This window comes from Pteropus vampyrus, unplaced genomic scaffold, assembly GCF_000151845.1.
Source record: "Pteropus vampyrus isolate Shadow unplaced genomic scaffold, Pvam_2.0 Scaffold16, whole genome shotgun sequence".
NCBI classification, from domain to species: domain Eukaryota; kingdom Metazoa; phylum Chordata; class Mammalia; order Chiroptera; family Pteropodidae; genus Pteropus; species Pteropus vampyrus.
This window is the reverse complement of record NW_011888797.1, coordinates 2,585,866-2,601,505: the sequence shown is the minus strand read 5'-3', so window position 1 is coordinate 2,601,505 and position 15,640 is coordinate 2,585,866. Positions and strand designations below refer to the sequence as shown.

At 32.8% G+C, this 15,640-nt stretch overlaps 1 protein-coding gene across 1 annotated transcript in view; it reads left to right on the top strand.

The window, feature by feature from the left end:
* NUP37 (nucleoporin 37) overlaps positions 1–15,640 on the top strand; it is a 40,970-nt gene that overhangs the window by 14,061 nt on the left and 11,269 nt on the right. Inside the window, exons 4-5 of the mRNA XM_011386814.2 lie at positions 1,554–1,626; positions 4,225–4,319. Coding sequence (XP_011385116.1) covers positions 1,554–1,626; positions 4,225–4,319 — 168 coding nt within the window. The remainder of the gene's footprint in view (positions 1–1,553; positions 1,627–4,224; positions 4,320–15,640) is intronic.

Sequence of the window (15,640 nt, the reverse complement as noted above, 5' to 3'; positions counted from 1 at the left end):
TAAACTGTTCTCCTTACTGCAGTTCTCTCAGGTTTTCTGGTTTAATTAAAGGGCGACTTAAATGTCCTTAACATGTATAAACTAAAACAGCAAAGATTTGGAGAAGAGGGGAGCAACACCAGGTTAGCCATAAAGTTTTGTGGTTTGTGGTTTTGTTTTTTTTTAATCCTAATAAAATTCTTTCATTAATTTTCTTTTTAAGTAAAGATACTTTGACCCCTGTAACTCCTTTGTTCTCTGATGTTTTTACTGAAGTTGGCCTCATTTTCTAGTAATACTTTCTTTACAAACTCTTTTGCCTGAGATATTGCTTTTTAAATCTACTAAAATAGCCTTAATCTGTTTTAACGATGAGATTTTTTGAACAGAGATTTTTAAATGATTTCTTTAAACCATAACTATGAGAAAAGCTGCTTTCGGAGACCCTCACAATAGTAATGTAGCAGATTTGTTCTGGATTCTCCTGGGAGAAGGGAAGTAATGAATATCCAAAATGGTAACAGGACAGATTCAAAGGAAGGCAATTAGAATGAGTTTTGGTTTTTAGTTTTTCTTATCTTTTATTTGTATGTATGAAAGGCAGCATACATGTCAAAAAGAGATACGTATATCCCCGAAGTCCTCCATGGACCCCTCCCCAGCCACTGAAAAGAGTTGTGGTAGCAGAGATTTGCCCACACGTCTAGGTCTACAGAGTAGGAGCCTTGCTTTTATATAATTTAAATTTTATTAAATAATTGGTTGAGAAATAAATGGTTAACTTTCACATAGTCAAAACTAAAGAAATTTAGATTTGTATGATACTCATTTACCTAAAACAATTGGAAATAAAACTTTGTTTTTCAATATATAAATATAATTTTTTTCTTCTTCAGCCATAATCTAATATGCTGAGAATCTAAAAATTTTAGGACTAAAGGTTAACTTTAAAAGTTAAAAAAAAATAGTTGTTTATTGCTTAGGTTTTTTTTTTTTAATATGCCGTAGATTGATAAACTACTAAAAAATATTTTAAAGTTTAAGGTCAGTACAAATGTTACTCCAGCTTTAGTAGATATAAATATACCAGCTTTTATAGGTTTAAAAATATTTTTTTTTCATCTAATTTAATTTATTTGGAAGAAAAAAAGTAAAAAGGCTTATGGATAACTGAAGAAGCCAAAGACAGGTAAATGTGTAACAGTATTTTTAATATCTAATATTGACTTAGCTAAAATGAAGATACTTCTATAATCCATCCTTTTATTCTTTTAAGAAAAAGTTAAAAATTAAATTCATGATTTATAATAAAATTGTACACTTTTGTCATTGACAAGGTACATCCAGAATATACTAATTTTTGTATGTTTTCAAAAAAAAAATGGAAGTACCTTCTATTTTCAGTAATGGCTATATAACATTTTTTACAACAGAGCCATAGCATACCCCTTCTGTCCAACGGAAAGCACAATTATAAGTTATGAAAATAGCTTTGGTGACTGGAGAAGGTAGAGGAGGTGGAGAATTTTTACTTACAGAGACTAAAAGTGGTTTCGTTTTTATTTTACTTCTAGATTTTGTACTTCAGCTGCTGATATGAAAATTAGATTGTTTACTTCAGATCTTCAAGATAAAAATGAATACAAGGTATGTTGACAAGTATAATTTGTAAATTTATAGTTTATCTTAAAACATACATTTATTTTTTTTTTTGCTTTTTAAATTTGATTTATTCCAATTTAAAATGACTTTTTATGGTCATCTTTAAAGTATGAAATTTAGGGTCTCATTTACTGTATTTTAGGCCATAGTACCTAGGTTCTTAGAAAGGATTACAGAGTATAAATCTGATATCACTTATTGAATTAAAATATTGGATAGGCACAGCAGATGATGGAGAATTAGAAATTCACGGTTGGCATAGTAGGAATATAATAGACATGAACACACACTGAATATGAGTTGAACTTCAAAGAAACAAACGATCAGTACCTCGTTGTGCAAGGCAGGTTTACAGATTGCTTAGAGCACAGATACAGGGGCCAACCCATGTGGATTTGAAGCCCAACTCTACCACTTTAGTAACAGTGAGACTTTGGTCACATTTCCAGTCTCTGTGTGCTCATTTCTTTATCTGTGAAATGGGGATAATCATAGCAACTGCCTCATAGGGTTATGAGGATCGATTGAGCTAATTTATATGAAACACTTAGAACAATGCTTTTGTGCATAGTAAGCCCTATATATGTGTTTTCTGTTGGTATAAGAACTAGCCCTGTAAAATAAGTCATGCAGAGAAAGACAAATACAGTTGACTTTTAAACAACACAGGTTTGAACTGCATGGGTCTACTTATACACAGATTTTTTTCAGTAAATACTTGTATTGTTTTTGATCCATGGTTGACAGTCCGCGGATGTGGAGGGCCATGGATTCATTGGTCTAAGACATTTCACATAGAAGACTTGAGCACCTGTGGATTTTGGAATCCACAAAGTTGGGGAGAGGGGCAACCAGGAATCAGTCTCCAGCAGATACTGAGGGTAATTAAGTATGAGGGGAGTCCAAAGTTATACGGAGATTTTTGACTGCAGGTTAGCACCCCTAACTTCTGTATTGTATAAGGGTCAACTATGCTGTATGATCTCACTTATATATGGAATTTTTAAAAGTTAAACTCATAGAAACAGAGTTGAATGGTGATTATCAAGGGCTAGGAGTGAGGGAAATGAGGAGATGTTGATCAAAGGGTATAAACTTCAAGTCATAAGTTGAATACATGCTGGGCATCTCATGTACAGCATGATGAATAGAGTTAACAATGCTGTATTCCATACTCGAAAGTTGTTAAGAGAATAGATCTTAAATGTTCTCAACACAAAACAAAATAGTAATTATGTGAGGTGATGGAGGTATTTACTAACCTTATGGTGGTAATCGTTTTGTAATATATATGTGTATCAAATCATCATGTTGTACACTTCAAACTTACACAGTGTTATCTGTCAATTATATCTCAGTAAAGTTAGGAAAAAAATTAAACAAATACCTCTTAGTTTGGATTGAAATTGTATCATATTTTTTGCGAGAACAGTATTGCCTTCATGACTTTCTAGTAAATCAAAAATATGAATAATGTTTTAAAACAAAGATAAACTGTAAACCTTCCCAACAATTTAGAAAAGAGTAAAAATTATGATCTGAGCTATATACAGTGGGCTATACACAATTATACAATAGTACAGTGTACTATGTATGTTAATTAAGGCTGTACCAGTGATAGCCAAGTGGCACATAATATTTTAACCCATCAAAAGTTAATGTGCTAGTTGTAATAGACATTAAATATTTAATGTTATTTTAGTTTGTCTATAGACTGTGACATACACTTTGGAGAATGATTTGGAGGATCTGAGTTAAAGTTACACAGGAATGTTTAAATCAAATCCTTTTTTTCCTCATGATATATTTCTAAATAGTAAACAGTTTCAAATAGAACTACTCAATTAATCTTAGAACTGAGATCAAATTCAAGTTTTTGGAAGGAATGGAGGAAGCAAGAACAATATCCATTAAAATATTTAAGTATCTGATATTTAACAGGTCTGTTTAAGGATTTCAGTTATAAAGATTTAAACTAATCGAACTTTGCCTGCTCACATAGCCCTCCATTTTGCACCTTCCACTTTTTCCCTTCTGTAGCCAGAAGAGGATTTCTGGGTGGTTTTCATTGTGTCCTTATTACACTATCTCCAGTGCTGGCAGTCACATTAAACAAGTGAATAAAGACCCTAGAAGGTGAAGTTCATACTGTGTGTTTATTAGGTAACAGTGAGTGTGCAGAGCAGCAGATATGAGGTAGGTAGTTGAAGGAGACTCTATCTCAGTGCCCCTAGAAAGTTCTCTTAGCTTTAATTTTTATTTAAGCTTTATGTAACAAGTAAGAAAGAAGGTAATATGAGGACAGGTACAGTAAAAAAGTGTGTGTTTTTGTAAGAAATGCATACTAGAAAAGAAAGATCAAGCTAATAGCAGTGTGTTGAATAATCAGCTTCTTTCCAAGATAAACCTTCCAGAAAAGTGGGTGTATAAATCATGCTTTAAAAATAGCAGATTGCTTAAGAAATATTTATGGAAAAGAGAAGCATGCAGTGAAAGCATTTAAGGCTGTGAAGTAAAAATATTAAGTAGGAATATTGTAGATTTTTTTCCCTATGTTCTTATTAACTTTTCCCTTTATGTCAGGTTTTAGAGGGCCACTCAGATTTCATTAATGATTTGGTGTTTGATCCCAAAGAAGGCCAAGAAATTGCAAGTGTGAGTGATGATCATACCTGCAGGTATGTTGCTTATGATATAAGCACATTTTTAAATTTTCACCTTATTTTAATAAGAATTACATTTTCAAAGTTAGGGAAAATGTAACTTCTATATATACCCCACAAGCTGTTGTAAAAGAAACATACTTCATTTAAATTGTAAGTATGACACAAACATGACTTTCAAAACATGGGATGAGTTAAGTTCTCATCCCATTTTGGAAGCTTCCCTTGCTGATTCATAGGTACGTATCTGCCTCTTATTTTAGATTTGCACATTTATGAAATCTAAATATATATTGGGTCACATTCTCTAATATTGAGCAAAATCAGTAGGATAATAAAAGGCAATTGCCGTATTGTGAAGTTATTTCACAGATCCTGTCTGATGAGTTAGTATTTAATAATGAATTGTGAATCTCTTTTGCAAAAGCAAGACTCATGGAAAACTTAGTGTTTTGACCAATTCAGAAGTCTCTATACAAGGTGTTCTTTGTATGTAATACATTTCAGTATCACATTCTTCCACCCCACCCCCAGTTTGGAACCGATGAGGTAGCTATAACATTTTAATAGCGCCTAAAGCTGGAGAATATCACAAGTAAGAAACAAGATGAAGAGCCAGAGTAGGAGGTGGGAATAAGCTGTGGAGTCAGGAGCGAAGTGAGTGAATCAGTCATCATAGGAGTGCCAATTGCTTCATTTGCTTTAATAGTACTGTGAGAGGGGACAAAACCAAACAAAACGCTGCTATTTTGCACAGTTTTAATGTTTGATAAGGCTATGACAAATCATTAGTATTTATAAATACCCATAAATGTATATAGATATTAAATGTGTCCTTTCACATTGGAAGTAAAACCACTAGCTAGTTTTTAAATTTTAATCTTCATAAGAGCTCATCTTTTTAAAGTTACAGAGTCATAGGCCATTATTCTTTATGTACGGCCTGTTAAAATTTTCATGTCAGGGACATGAAAGATTTATACGACATTAAGATTCTAGGGCCCCAAGTATTACAAAACCAAGTTTATATATAGACCTGAAGAGTAAAAGGGACCATTTTTAAGGTAAAAGTTAGATTAAATCACTAGAAATAAATAATGACATTTTAGTTCTCTCACACATGGACTTTCCTAATCACAAGCATTTGGAATAATGAAACCTGAGAAGGGAGAAAATGAATGTCTTTGCAAGCCAAGGAGTAGCCTCTGAATAGTCAACAAAAGCCAGAGAGTCCTGGGATTACATTCAGTGGTCTGTGATTATTTTTTTTCTTGTAGTAGACTTTGGGATTTTTGTAGACTGGTAAAATTGTCCTAAAATTTTGGCGACTGACAGAGGGTTGCCAACTTTTTATTTTGTTAAGTAATAAGAACTTTGAAAGTTCTACTGCCTTCTATTATTACTATAATTTTATAAAAGAAAGAACATTATTACTCTAAAAAGAACAAAGGGTTTAACTTCAAAGTAAGTCCTTTAATTTAAATAAATTTAACTTTTTGAAAAACTCACTACATTGCCCCTACTTGTCTTATTTTGCAAGGCTGTGGTCGATGGTGTTATTGTTCAGCAAATGCTTGCTCTCTCTTCCCCACTCCCATAGGAGGAGGTTTTCCCACTCTGTTGGGCTTACCCATGTGATTTGTTTTGGCCAATGTAATGTTAGTAGGTCTGACACAAGCAGACACTTTAAATGTCTTACTTGGTTTGTCTTGACCTACTCGCTTCTGTCTTTGCTTTAAAATGAGCATGTCCTAGATAGCTACTGGTCCCAAAATGAGAAACACATGGAGCACATACGGACCCATCTGGCATTATGAAATAGAGCTTCCTACACATCCATGAGCAAGAAATTTATGCTTATTTTTGTAAGCTAGTGAGATTTGGGGATTGATAACGTCATTGTAGCAATAGCTAGGGAGCTAAATTTAGAATTCATCAGCTTAGTTTGCCAACCAGAAGTAAAGGATGCTCTGATTGGCTATTAAAGCCAAACCTCTTGGGCCAAAAGTAAGCAATATAGACAAAATTTTTAAAAGAAACAAGATACAAGTAAATCAGAAAGTTTAAAGTAAGGAAGACTAGTGTCATACACTCTCAGAGTAACAAAGGAAAGAAGGAATTCTGAGGAGACCAACTACAATAGAAAAATGTTTCAATACAGCTCTCTTTATTAACTCACAGTATAGAATTGCCAATTTGCAGATAAAGACACCAGCAAAATGGCAGCTGTCAATTTGGGCCAAGGAAAAAACCATTTGTATCCCAGGAATCATTCCTATTACTATACCAAAATAATGCCTTCTATGGTCTTGGTCTGCATGTTGGTGGTAAAGGTATATCTTTGTCCAATCACAGTCAAAGCCTGTGTCACCTTGGGAGTAGTTTCATATGAAGGTGATACCATGTTTTAAAAAGATATGCTAAATAGAATAACTAGACTGAGGGTCAATAGGAAGTAGAGGATTTGAACATTATAAACCAAATACACCTAACAGACATTCCAGACTCCCAACATCAGCAGAAGACACATTTTTCTCAAGTGCACATGGGACAATCTCCAGAATAAACCATATGTTGGGCCTCAAAATAAATCTAAATAAAATTTAAAAGATTGAAATTACAGAAATCATCTTCTTGGGCCACAGTGGAACGAACTAGAAATCAGTAACTGAAGAAAAACTAGAAAATCTACAAATATGTGAAAATTAAACATCACACTCTTAAGTAGCCAGTGGGCCAAAGAAGAAATCACAAGAGAAATTAGAAAATACTTTGAGATGAATGAAAATGAAAATGCAATATACAAAATATGGGATGCTGCAAAAGCAGTGCTCACAGGAAAAGTTATAGCTGGAAACACTACATTAAAAAAGAAAAGCTCAAATCAATAACCTGAGTTTACACCTTAAAGAGCTAGAAAAAGAACAAGGGAAACCCAAAGCTGGCAGAAGGAAGATAAAAATAAAGACTAAAACAGAAGCAGAAATAGAGAATGGGAAACAATGGAGAGAATCAGTGACACCAAAAGTTGGTTCTTTGAAAAGCTATAAGAAAATTGACAAACCTTTAGCTAGACAAAAAAAAAAAGAACACTCCAATTAGTAAAATCAGAAAAAAGTGGGGACATTGCTACCAGTCTTACAGAAATAAAAGGCTAATAAGAATACCGTAAACAGTTATATTCTAACAAATTAGATAACCTAGATGAAATGGACAAATTTCCACAAAACTGTCAAAACTCATGAAAAAAATAGAAAATGTGAATAGCGCTATAACAAATAACGAGATTGAATTAGTAATCAAAAACTTCCCAACAAAGAAAGCCCAGGACAAGATGTTTCACTGGTGAATTCTATCAAACATTTAAAGACGAATCAACACCATTCTCTCAAATGCTTCCAGAAAATAGAAGAAGAGGGAGCACTTTCTAACTAATCCTGTGAGGTCAACATTACCTTAATACCAAAGACAGACATGACAAGAAAAGAAAACTGCAGATTAATATCCCTTACAAACATAAGTGCAAAAATCTTCAGCTACAGCAAGCTAGAAAACTCTTAGAAAACCTAGGGGCAAATCTTCCTGACGTTGGGTTTGACAGTGGTTTCTTAGATATGACACCAAAAGTGCATATAACAACAGCAGCAATAAAGACAAATTGGACTTCATCAAAATTTAAACCTTTGGGCATAGGTATCTGTTAAGGGCCTCATACCAAAATATAAAGAACTCTTATAATTCAACAATAAAAAGACAACCCAATTAAAAAATGGGCAAGGAACTGGAATAGACAGTTCTCCAAGGAAGATATACAAATAGCCAATAAATACATGAAAAGATGCTGAATGTTATTAGTCATTAGGGAAATGCAAATCAAAAGCACAATGAAATAGCATTTTACACTCACTAGGATAGCCACATATATATAAAATTCTTTAAAAAAACAACAGAAAATAACAAGTGTTGGCAAGAATGTGAAGAAATTGGAACCCTTATACTTTGCTGGTGGGAATGTAAAATGATGCAACCACCATGGAAAACAGTTTGGCAGTTCCTCCAAAAGTTAAATATGTGACCCACCAATTCCACTCCTAGGTACAGGTATATGCCCAAAAGAATTAAAAACAGGTGTTCAGACAAAACCTTGTAAAAGAATATTCCCAGCAGCACTACTCACAATAGCGAAAAGGTGGAAACAACACAAATGTCCATCAATAAATAAATGGATAAACAGAATGTGGTATGGCCATACATTGAAATATCATTCAGCTATAAAAAGGAGTGAAGTACAGATACCTGTTACAACATAGATCAAACTTACACATATTATGTTAAGTGAAAGAAGCTAGACATAAAATATTCTATGATTCCATTTATATAAAATTTCCAGGATAAGCAAATCTATAGAAACAGCAGATAGTGGTGCTAGGACCAGTGAGAGAAGAGACTAGGAGTCACTGCCAGATGGGTACGATGTTTCCTTTTGGGATAATAAAATTGTTCTGGAACTAGATAGTGGAGGTAGTTGCACAGCACTGTGAATGTACTAAGTTGACTGCCCCTGAATTAAACACTTTAAAACAGTTTAAATGGTGGATAAGACAAATGAATAAGCAAATAAAATTTCTTAAATACTAAGACATATTATGTAAAATAGTATAACTTATGCAAAGGAATATTACATTATCACGTATATATAACAAAAGAGACTATGTCATAGGAGAAGTCCTACAGTGTGGATTCTCAACATTTTTTACTGTAAAGAGCTGAGGGATATTCCTCTCTGAATCAGTTCCAATTTAAAAATATAATTTTTAAAATAAATTCAGTATTTTGATCTATGCATATTTCTCTGATGTTTAACTTTGGCATCTCCAAGAGAAATACAATATTATAATCAGCTAGGAGATTTGTGGCCTTAAGGACACCATTTCAAAACTGTCTAACCCCTGAACAGGTTCATAAAGTTAATGTATTTTATTGAAAATTGCCAAATTCTGAATCAGACAAAATGAAGATAGTTCTCACTGCACTAGTATATCAGTCTATCCATTTAAAACTTGTCACTTATTATCTCTTGTTATAGAAAACAAGTACGTGTACTGAGAATAAATTATAGATTAGCTCATTCATTCAACAAATATCAAGTGTCTGTCATGTGCTGGTCATTGTGCTATGTACTCAGTAATTACTGATTTATTTTTAAACCTGTGAGTAATGGTTTCAGAACCATTTTAGGCTTTTCTAAGACTTACAGGGGTATATATTTCCTATATATGAATTGTAATATTAATAAGTGAATATTACTAAATATTGTATCGAGTGCTTTACTTTATGCTCACCACCACTCTAAGAGCCTTACCTATGTAAATTTGTTCAATTTTTACACTCTCAGATAGATCATTTTACAAGATGAGGATACAAGGTTTAGAGAGGCTATGGAACTTACAGAAAAGAACAAGCTGTTAAGTAGGGGAATAAGAGTATCAGGCAGTCTGCTTACCTGCATCTTAAATCACTCACTCGTACTCACTCTTCAGCCTGAGTGACAGTTTTCAACTTTGTCCTGAGATGGTATTTGTCTCTAAGAATATTTTAGATCTTTCTTCTCTACATTCTGTAATATAGCTATTCAAACTATGAACCAAGGTGCTACATGAAATGTGATTATAGAAGATGACAAATTAAATTTTATATAAGATTTCATCTAGTTTAGCATTTTGTAAACTGTGTAAGTTCATAAGAAAATTGGGTTAAGTCTGTGGTTCTTTATCAATCCCAATACCACCTTTTTTAACACATATTTTTTAATGCCTACTATACAATCTTAAATGAAATTCAGGAAATATAACCTATCAAAATATATAATTATAAAAAATATTATTGTACCTTAATTATATTATACATTTCTATAAAAAAGAAAACAAAACAACACAATGTATATATACTCAGATACAACTACATAAGAAGACACAGTGAGGTAGTCTTTGTCCCATTTTACAATTAATAAATTTGACTGTCAGAAAAATAAGATAACAGGAAAACACAGGGCAGAGGCAAGGCTGCCAAGTCGCACAGTTCCGGGGATATGGTTTGCATAGCGTACAATGTAAATAGTGCCATCTGGAGTTCTGCAGTGTCATAGCCCTGAGCAAAACTAGTTAAGGGGATAAAAACTCCTGTCCGGAGTAACAGAAAAAAAACTAAATATGGTAAATAAAAGAGAGAAATAATGTTGATCAAAATAGAAATAACATGGCAAGACAAATTATAGGATGTCAAGTTGATAAAATAAGGAAAGATAATATTCTTGCAAATCAGCCAGTTTTTATATGGATGGTATCAAAATAATTCAGTTTTTGTCATGGTATGGAGTACTAACAAAGATCACAAAAAAACATATCTCCTGTCTTGAAATGTGCCCACCTTGTGAGGTCTTTCTAAATTTCACTCTGGCATTTGAAAGTCAATGTAGGATATCCAGCATCCCCTATTTCTCATCCACCAAATGCCTGGAGCACCCCAATTATTAGGACAATCAAAAATGTCCCTGAGATGTTGGAACCACCACCTGTTGAGAATTATTGACTTAGATAATAATATGTGACCAGGCACTATTATAAGTATTTCATATGAATTAATCCTATGTGATGTGTTCTCTTACTATTCCCTTTTTGCAGATGAGGATCCCAGTCAGTCTGGCTCTGAAGCACTACACTATGCTATTTCTACTTTAAGGTTCTTTAAGAAGTTTAGGTCTTTTTATAATATTGAAAAAGCAGATGTTCGTGTTACCTGTATATTTTAATCAAAATTGGGCATAATGTAGCGTTTAATAAAATCAATAGGATTGTACTTCTGCTTGTGAAGAATTTAGATTTTTGAAAAATATCTTTGCTAAAATACTCAGTTCTTGAAATGAGGATGTCATGTCCTCTCTTCACACTTCATTGACTCAGTTTTCAGATGAGGAAGAAGAGTGAGGAGAAACAGACTTTTCTCAGATGAGGAAAATTATTCTAGTGTAGACTACTCTGGTTTTTTCACTAATGAGGTAGTTTGCGGAATCAGCCATGCTTTACCACTTCAGAGTTATCACAGCACCTGGAGGGATGCTCTTGGAGGTACTCAGTGAGTAAGTGGGTAAAGGAATGAATAAAATTGTCACCATGTCTTTAGAAAAAAGATGTCATTATCAGACAACGCATCTGACAGGAGATGTGTCAAAGAAGAAAATTCTCAAGTAAATAGTAGGATTGCTAGCCATTCAGCCTCATGTTCTATACCATATCCTTTATGGTCATTCGTTATATTCACCGTATGCAAAAATATGCATAAACATAAATTCTTATACACATAAACATAAGTATCTGTGTGTATCTGTATGCATACGCACAGGAAAATATAAATACTGGTGTTCATAATTATGACCCAGCATCATCAAAAGAAGGTTAAATTTCTATGTGAGAGGTAAATAGTACATATTCATTTGGAAAGATTTATTATCCCCAACCTCCAAAAGAAGGTAAAAATGGTGTATAAGTGTTTAATGGGTTAAGCTTATTATTTTAAAAACTCACAGAACATCTCATTCCCAGTTAGTGCCAAATAACAGATGTTCTTGTATATTAAAAACAGTACTGTTCTGTAAGAACAAGTCAGATCAACAAGTATTTATTAAACATGTTTAGTATAGCCAACATTTAGTACTTTGGGGGATACAAAAGAAATAGAAGACCCAGTACTCACTGTAACTACAAAGGATGTCAAGTAAATCCCTTTCCTCCTCCTCCTCCCCCACAAATATCTTTTAAAATAATAGATAAAATTTATAGTGAAGGAAAATTGGCTTCTAGAAGAAACCAAGGAATTCTTAGTTTAAGACGAAAATAATAGAGGCAAGTAATGTGCCTGCCATTCACTTTGACTATAAAACATGGGATATTAGTACTTGTCATGTTCTAGCTGTCATCATTTTTTTAAGAAATGGGAGTAGTGGGATATAAAAAATAGAGTAAGAATGTTTTTTTAGGGATTTAAACAAATCACTGGATAAGGGAATACTAAATTACCTAAGATACTCATAAGCCAATAGTGTCATATTTTGAAAAATTTTATAAGAGGAAAAAGAATGTTTTTCACGTCTTCTCTGTACCCCATGTTAGCTGAGTTCTTTCCAAATTACCTCTGTTCATGTATATTTGAGAGTCTTCAAGATCCCTAGTTAAGATGGAGTTTTCCTCCCCTATCTTTACCTCAATTGGAATCACAAAATATGTGATCTACTTAAAAAGAGTCCTTGTGGGAAACAGAGAATGAAGGGGAGAAAGAGCCTTCAAAGGTAGGCCAAGGAAGCATCCCTTGGGATGTTAATCTCCATTTAGGAGCAAATAAACTGTGTCTAAATAATTCTAGGTACAAAGTGAAATCAGGAGAATTTATATTATTCATTATAATGTCATGGTTAAATAATTCTAGAAATAAAGTTCTCTGCTTGTCATCTAAAATTCTCTCTAATTTTTGATAACATTTTAAAGAAGATCTATTCTTTCATAGTTCTAACAAGAGCTTTCTTTAAGAAGCGGATAAAGTAGACAGTTTGTGTTAAATTTGGTAATAGTTTGTCTCCAGCAAATGGAACATAAGGACTTTGTATTTATAAGAACTATCCAAAAATTATACCACAACCTGTTAATCACTTTTGTAGACTTTTTAAAATTCAATCAATGAAATAATATGTTAATGAAAGATTATAATAGAATGAAAGTTATAAAGTGATAAAAGAATTTTCTGAAATTTTATATGATCGTATACTGGTAACGGTACTCTCTAGCATTCAATTCTTTGTTCTCTCTCTTGTGCCCTTGTAGATGAAATACAAAACCAGTACTTCATAAAGCGTATTACCATATCAGTGATTGCAGTAACTTAAGCCTGCTTTATGTGGCCCTCATGTGGTTGCAGTAAGTGAATTATATAAATGAAAGTCATATCCATAAACATTTTTCAGGTTTATTTTGAAAGTCTACTGATGTGACTGATAAGAATACTTGCCCACATTTACAGCATACAGCCAAATTTTAAGTTACAAAGTATATCAAAATTTTTCTTGGAAATAATGAAATACTAATATTTGCAAGGTAGTATAACTGGTATTTGTATTTAGGAAAAGTCCTTGAAGATAAAATCATTACATATGATCTGCTCGAAAACTACCATATGGTATTTTTGTATGTGTGATTGAGAGTTTAATTTTGAGGTTTATTTTTAAATGTAACAAAATTTCTCACAATTCCTATCCTTCAGAAATATATCTGATTATCTATGTAAGTTAAATAAGATGTTAATTCTCCTCTGGGGTGGCCTCAGGTAGTTTTCTCACCACTGTGATAGTTTCTGCTAAATTTGTTTTTTTAACCTCTCCACGTCTCTGAAGATGTACAGTAGTAGGTGGTTTTTTGTATGGTATAGTTGTTTATTAGTGTTATGTTTGAAACAGGCCACTTCTCCTTTCCCAACACAACACAGCCTTTGATTATTGACCTATTTTTGACTCATTATTTTTAATTATTGAAGGGTAAAATAGTAAGTTTAAGTAATTATCTCTCATTTTCACCCTTAGAATTTTTTTAATCTTAAGTCAGTAAAATTTCTAGTAATGCATTTCTTTTATCATTAATACTACTAGTACATTAAGATTACTTGCTTAGTAGTTTCTTACCAAAAAAGCAGAATTAGTCTAGTCTTATTTCTGAATATATTTGAAACATACATGTTGAAAGTACTCTTTACAAAATTCTTATTTTATACTCTTATGCCATTTTGTTGCCTCCGCTCTTGAGGCTTTTTGCCTAGCTGCCAAAGTTTTCTGTAGTCTGAGCCACAAGCTGAGTTTATTTATTCACCACTCTAACCTACCATCCCCACTGTCAAGATTTGTCCATCAAACCCTAGATTTGTGCTTTCAATTATATGGTTCCCCAAATCTGAACTCATTTTGTACTTAAAACCAGATATTTTAGCACTGAATTATTTTGTAATTTTTTCTCTTTTCTTCCTAATTGTTCCCTTTCTAAGGAAATACACCATGTCTATCTCTTTTTTGAACATCCATAGCATGATGAGTAACTTAGTGATTATTTAGAAATGAAAGGGGTAAATCTTCATTTTGCTATCACAAATTCAGTGAAAAATATGTTTCTTGTCTAAAAATGTTGGAGGTCCCTTTCCTACACCTAATAACATTATAACATTTAGTCCCTTCTCATCACATCTTAGTATTATGTTTGTTCTTGCTTTCATATTTAATTAATACAGTGATTCATGTGATCCAGTCATGTCTTTTAGATTGTGGTTTGTATTTTTCGCTATACCAGTTGCAGAGGACCAAATGGATACAGATGTGTCCTTTAATGTCATCCATTCCTTCTTTGTCTCTGTTGCCAAAAACATTTGGTGGCAGAAATTTTCTTCTAGATTGAACTCCCTAATAGACAATGAGCTGCCAATTAAAAATGGAGAATAACAAGAACAGAGTATCACCCAGGAAATTTCCTTTTGAATTCTCAGAGGGAGCATCTCCCTCTACTAACTGACAATTTAAAAGACCTTTGAGAATATCTAGGATATACCCAATCTGCCAACAACCAACTTAATGAGATCTTATTAAATGGGACAGCTACATTTAAGTAATATATGGTGGGAATACTTGATGTTCTGCTGGAAAGCACTCAGCCTGAAATGACTTAACAATAATCTACCAAATAATTTTAATAATAAAACTAGAAAAAGTAAAGTAGATGTAATTCATGATCTTAGATCTGTATAGCTCTTCATCCATACATTTTACAGCTAAATGTTAGAGTTCTACGTAGGACCACAGAATTGGGAGTGATTGGAGATGCTATAATTATAGTCAAATTAGGTCGAAACTGTCGTTTTTCTACACTTGAAGAGTGATGCAATTTTTACTCCAGTGCCCTTTGATTCAGTCTTCTATATTATTGGCTTCTTAATATAGCAGCAGACTAACTTTACCTTAAAACCTTTTTCTTTGAAATTTTCATTGCAAACATTTAAATAGGCATACATATATATTCTGTAGCTCCTGATTTTGGATCAAGGTAGTTTAACTTGATAATATTATATTTTTCTACTTTTATAAATGGTCTGTTACTTTCCATATGTTTGATTATATGTATTAACAAGGCTGTGAAACCTTTTCTTTCTGTGATGTACCACTTTTCTGAAAAGTCTGTTTATATAGTTACAGTTAACTTTTAGGTGGTTTTATTTATTATAAATGAATATATTAACAAATTTGGAAATAGTGATAT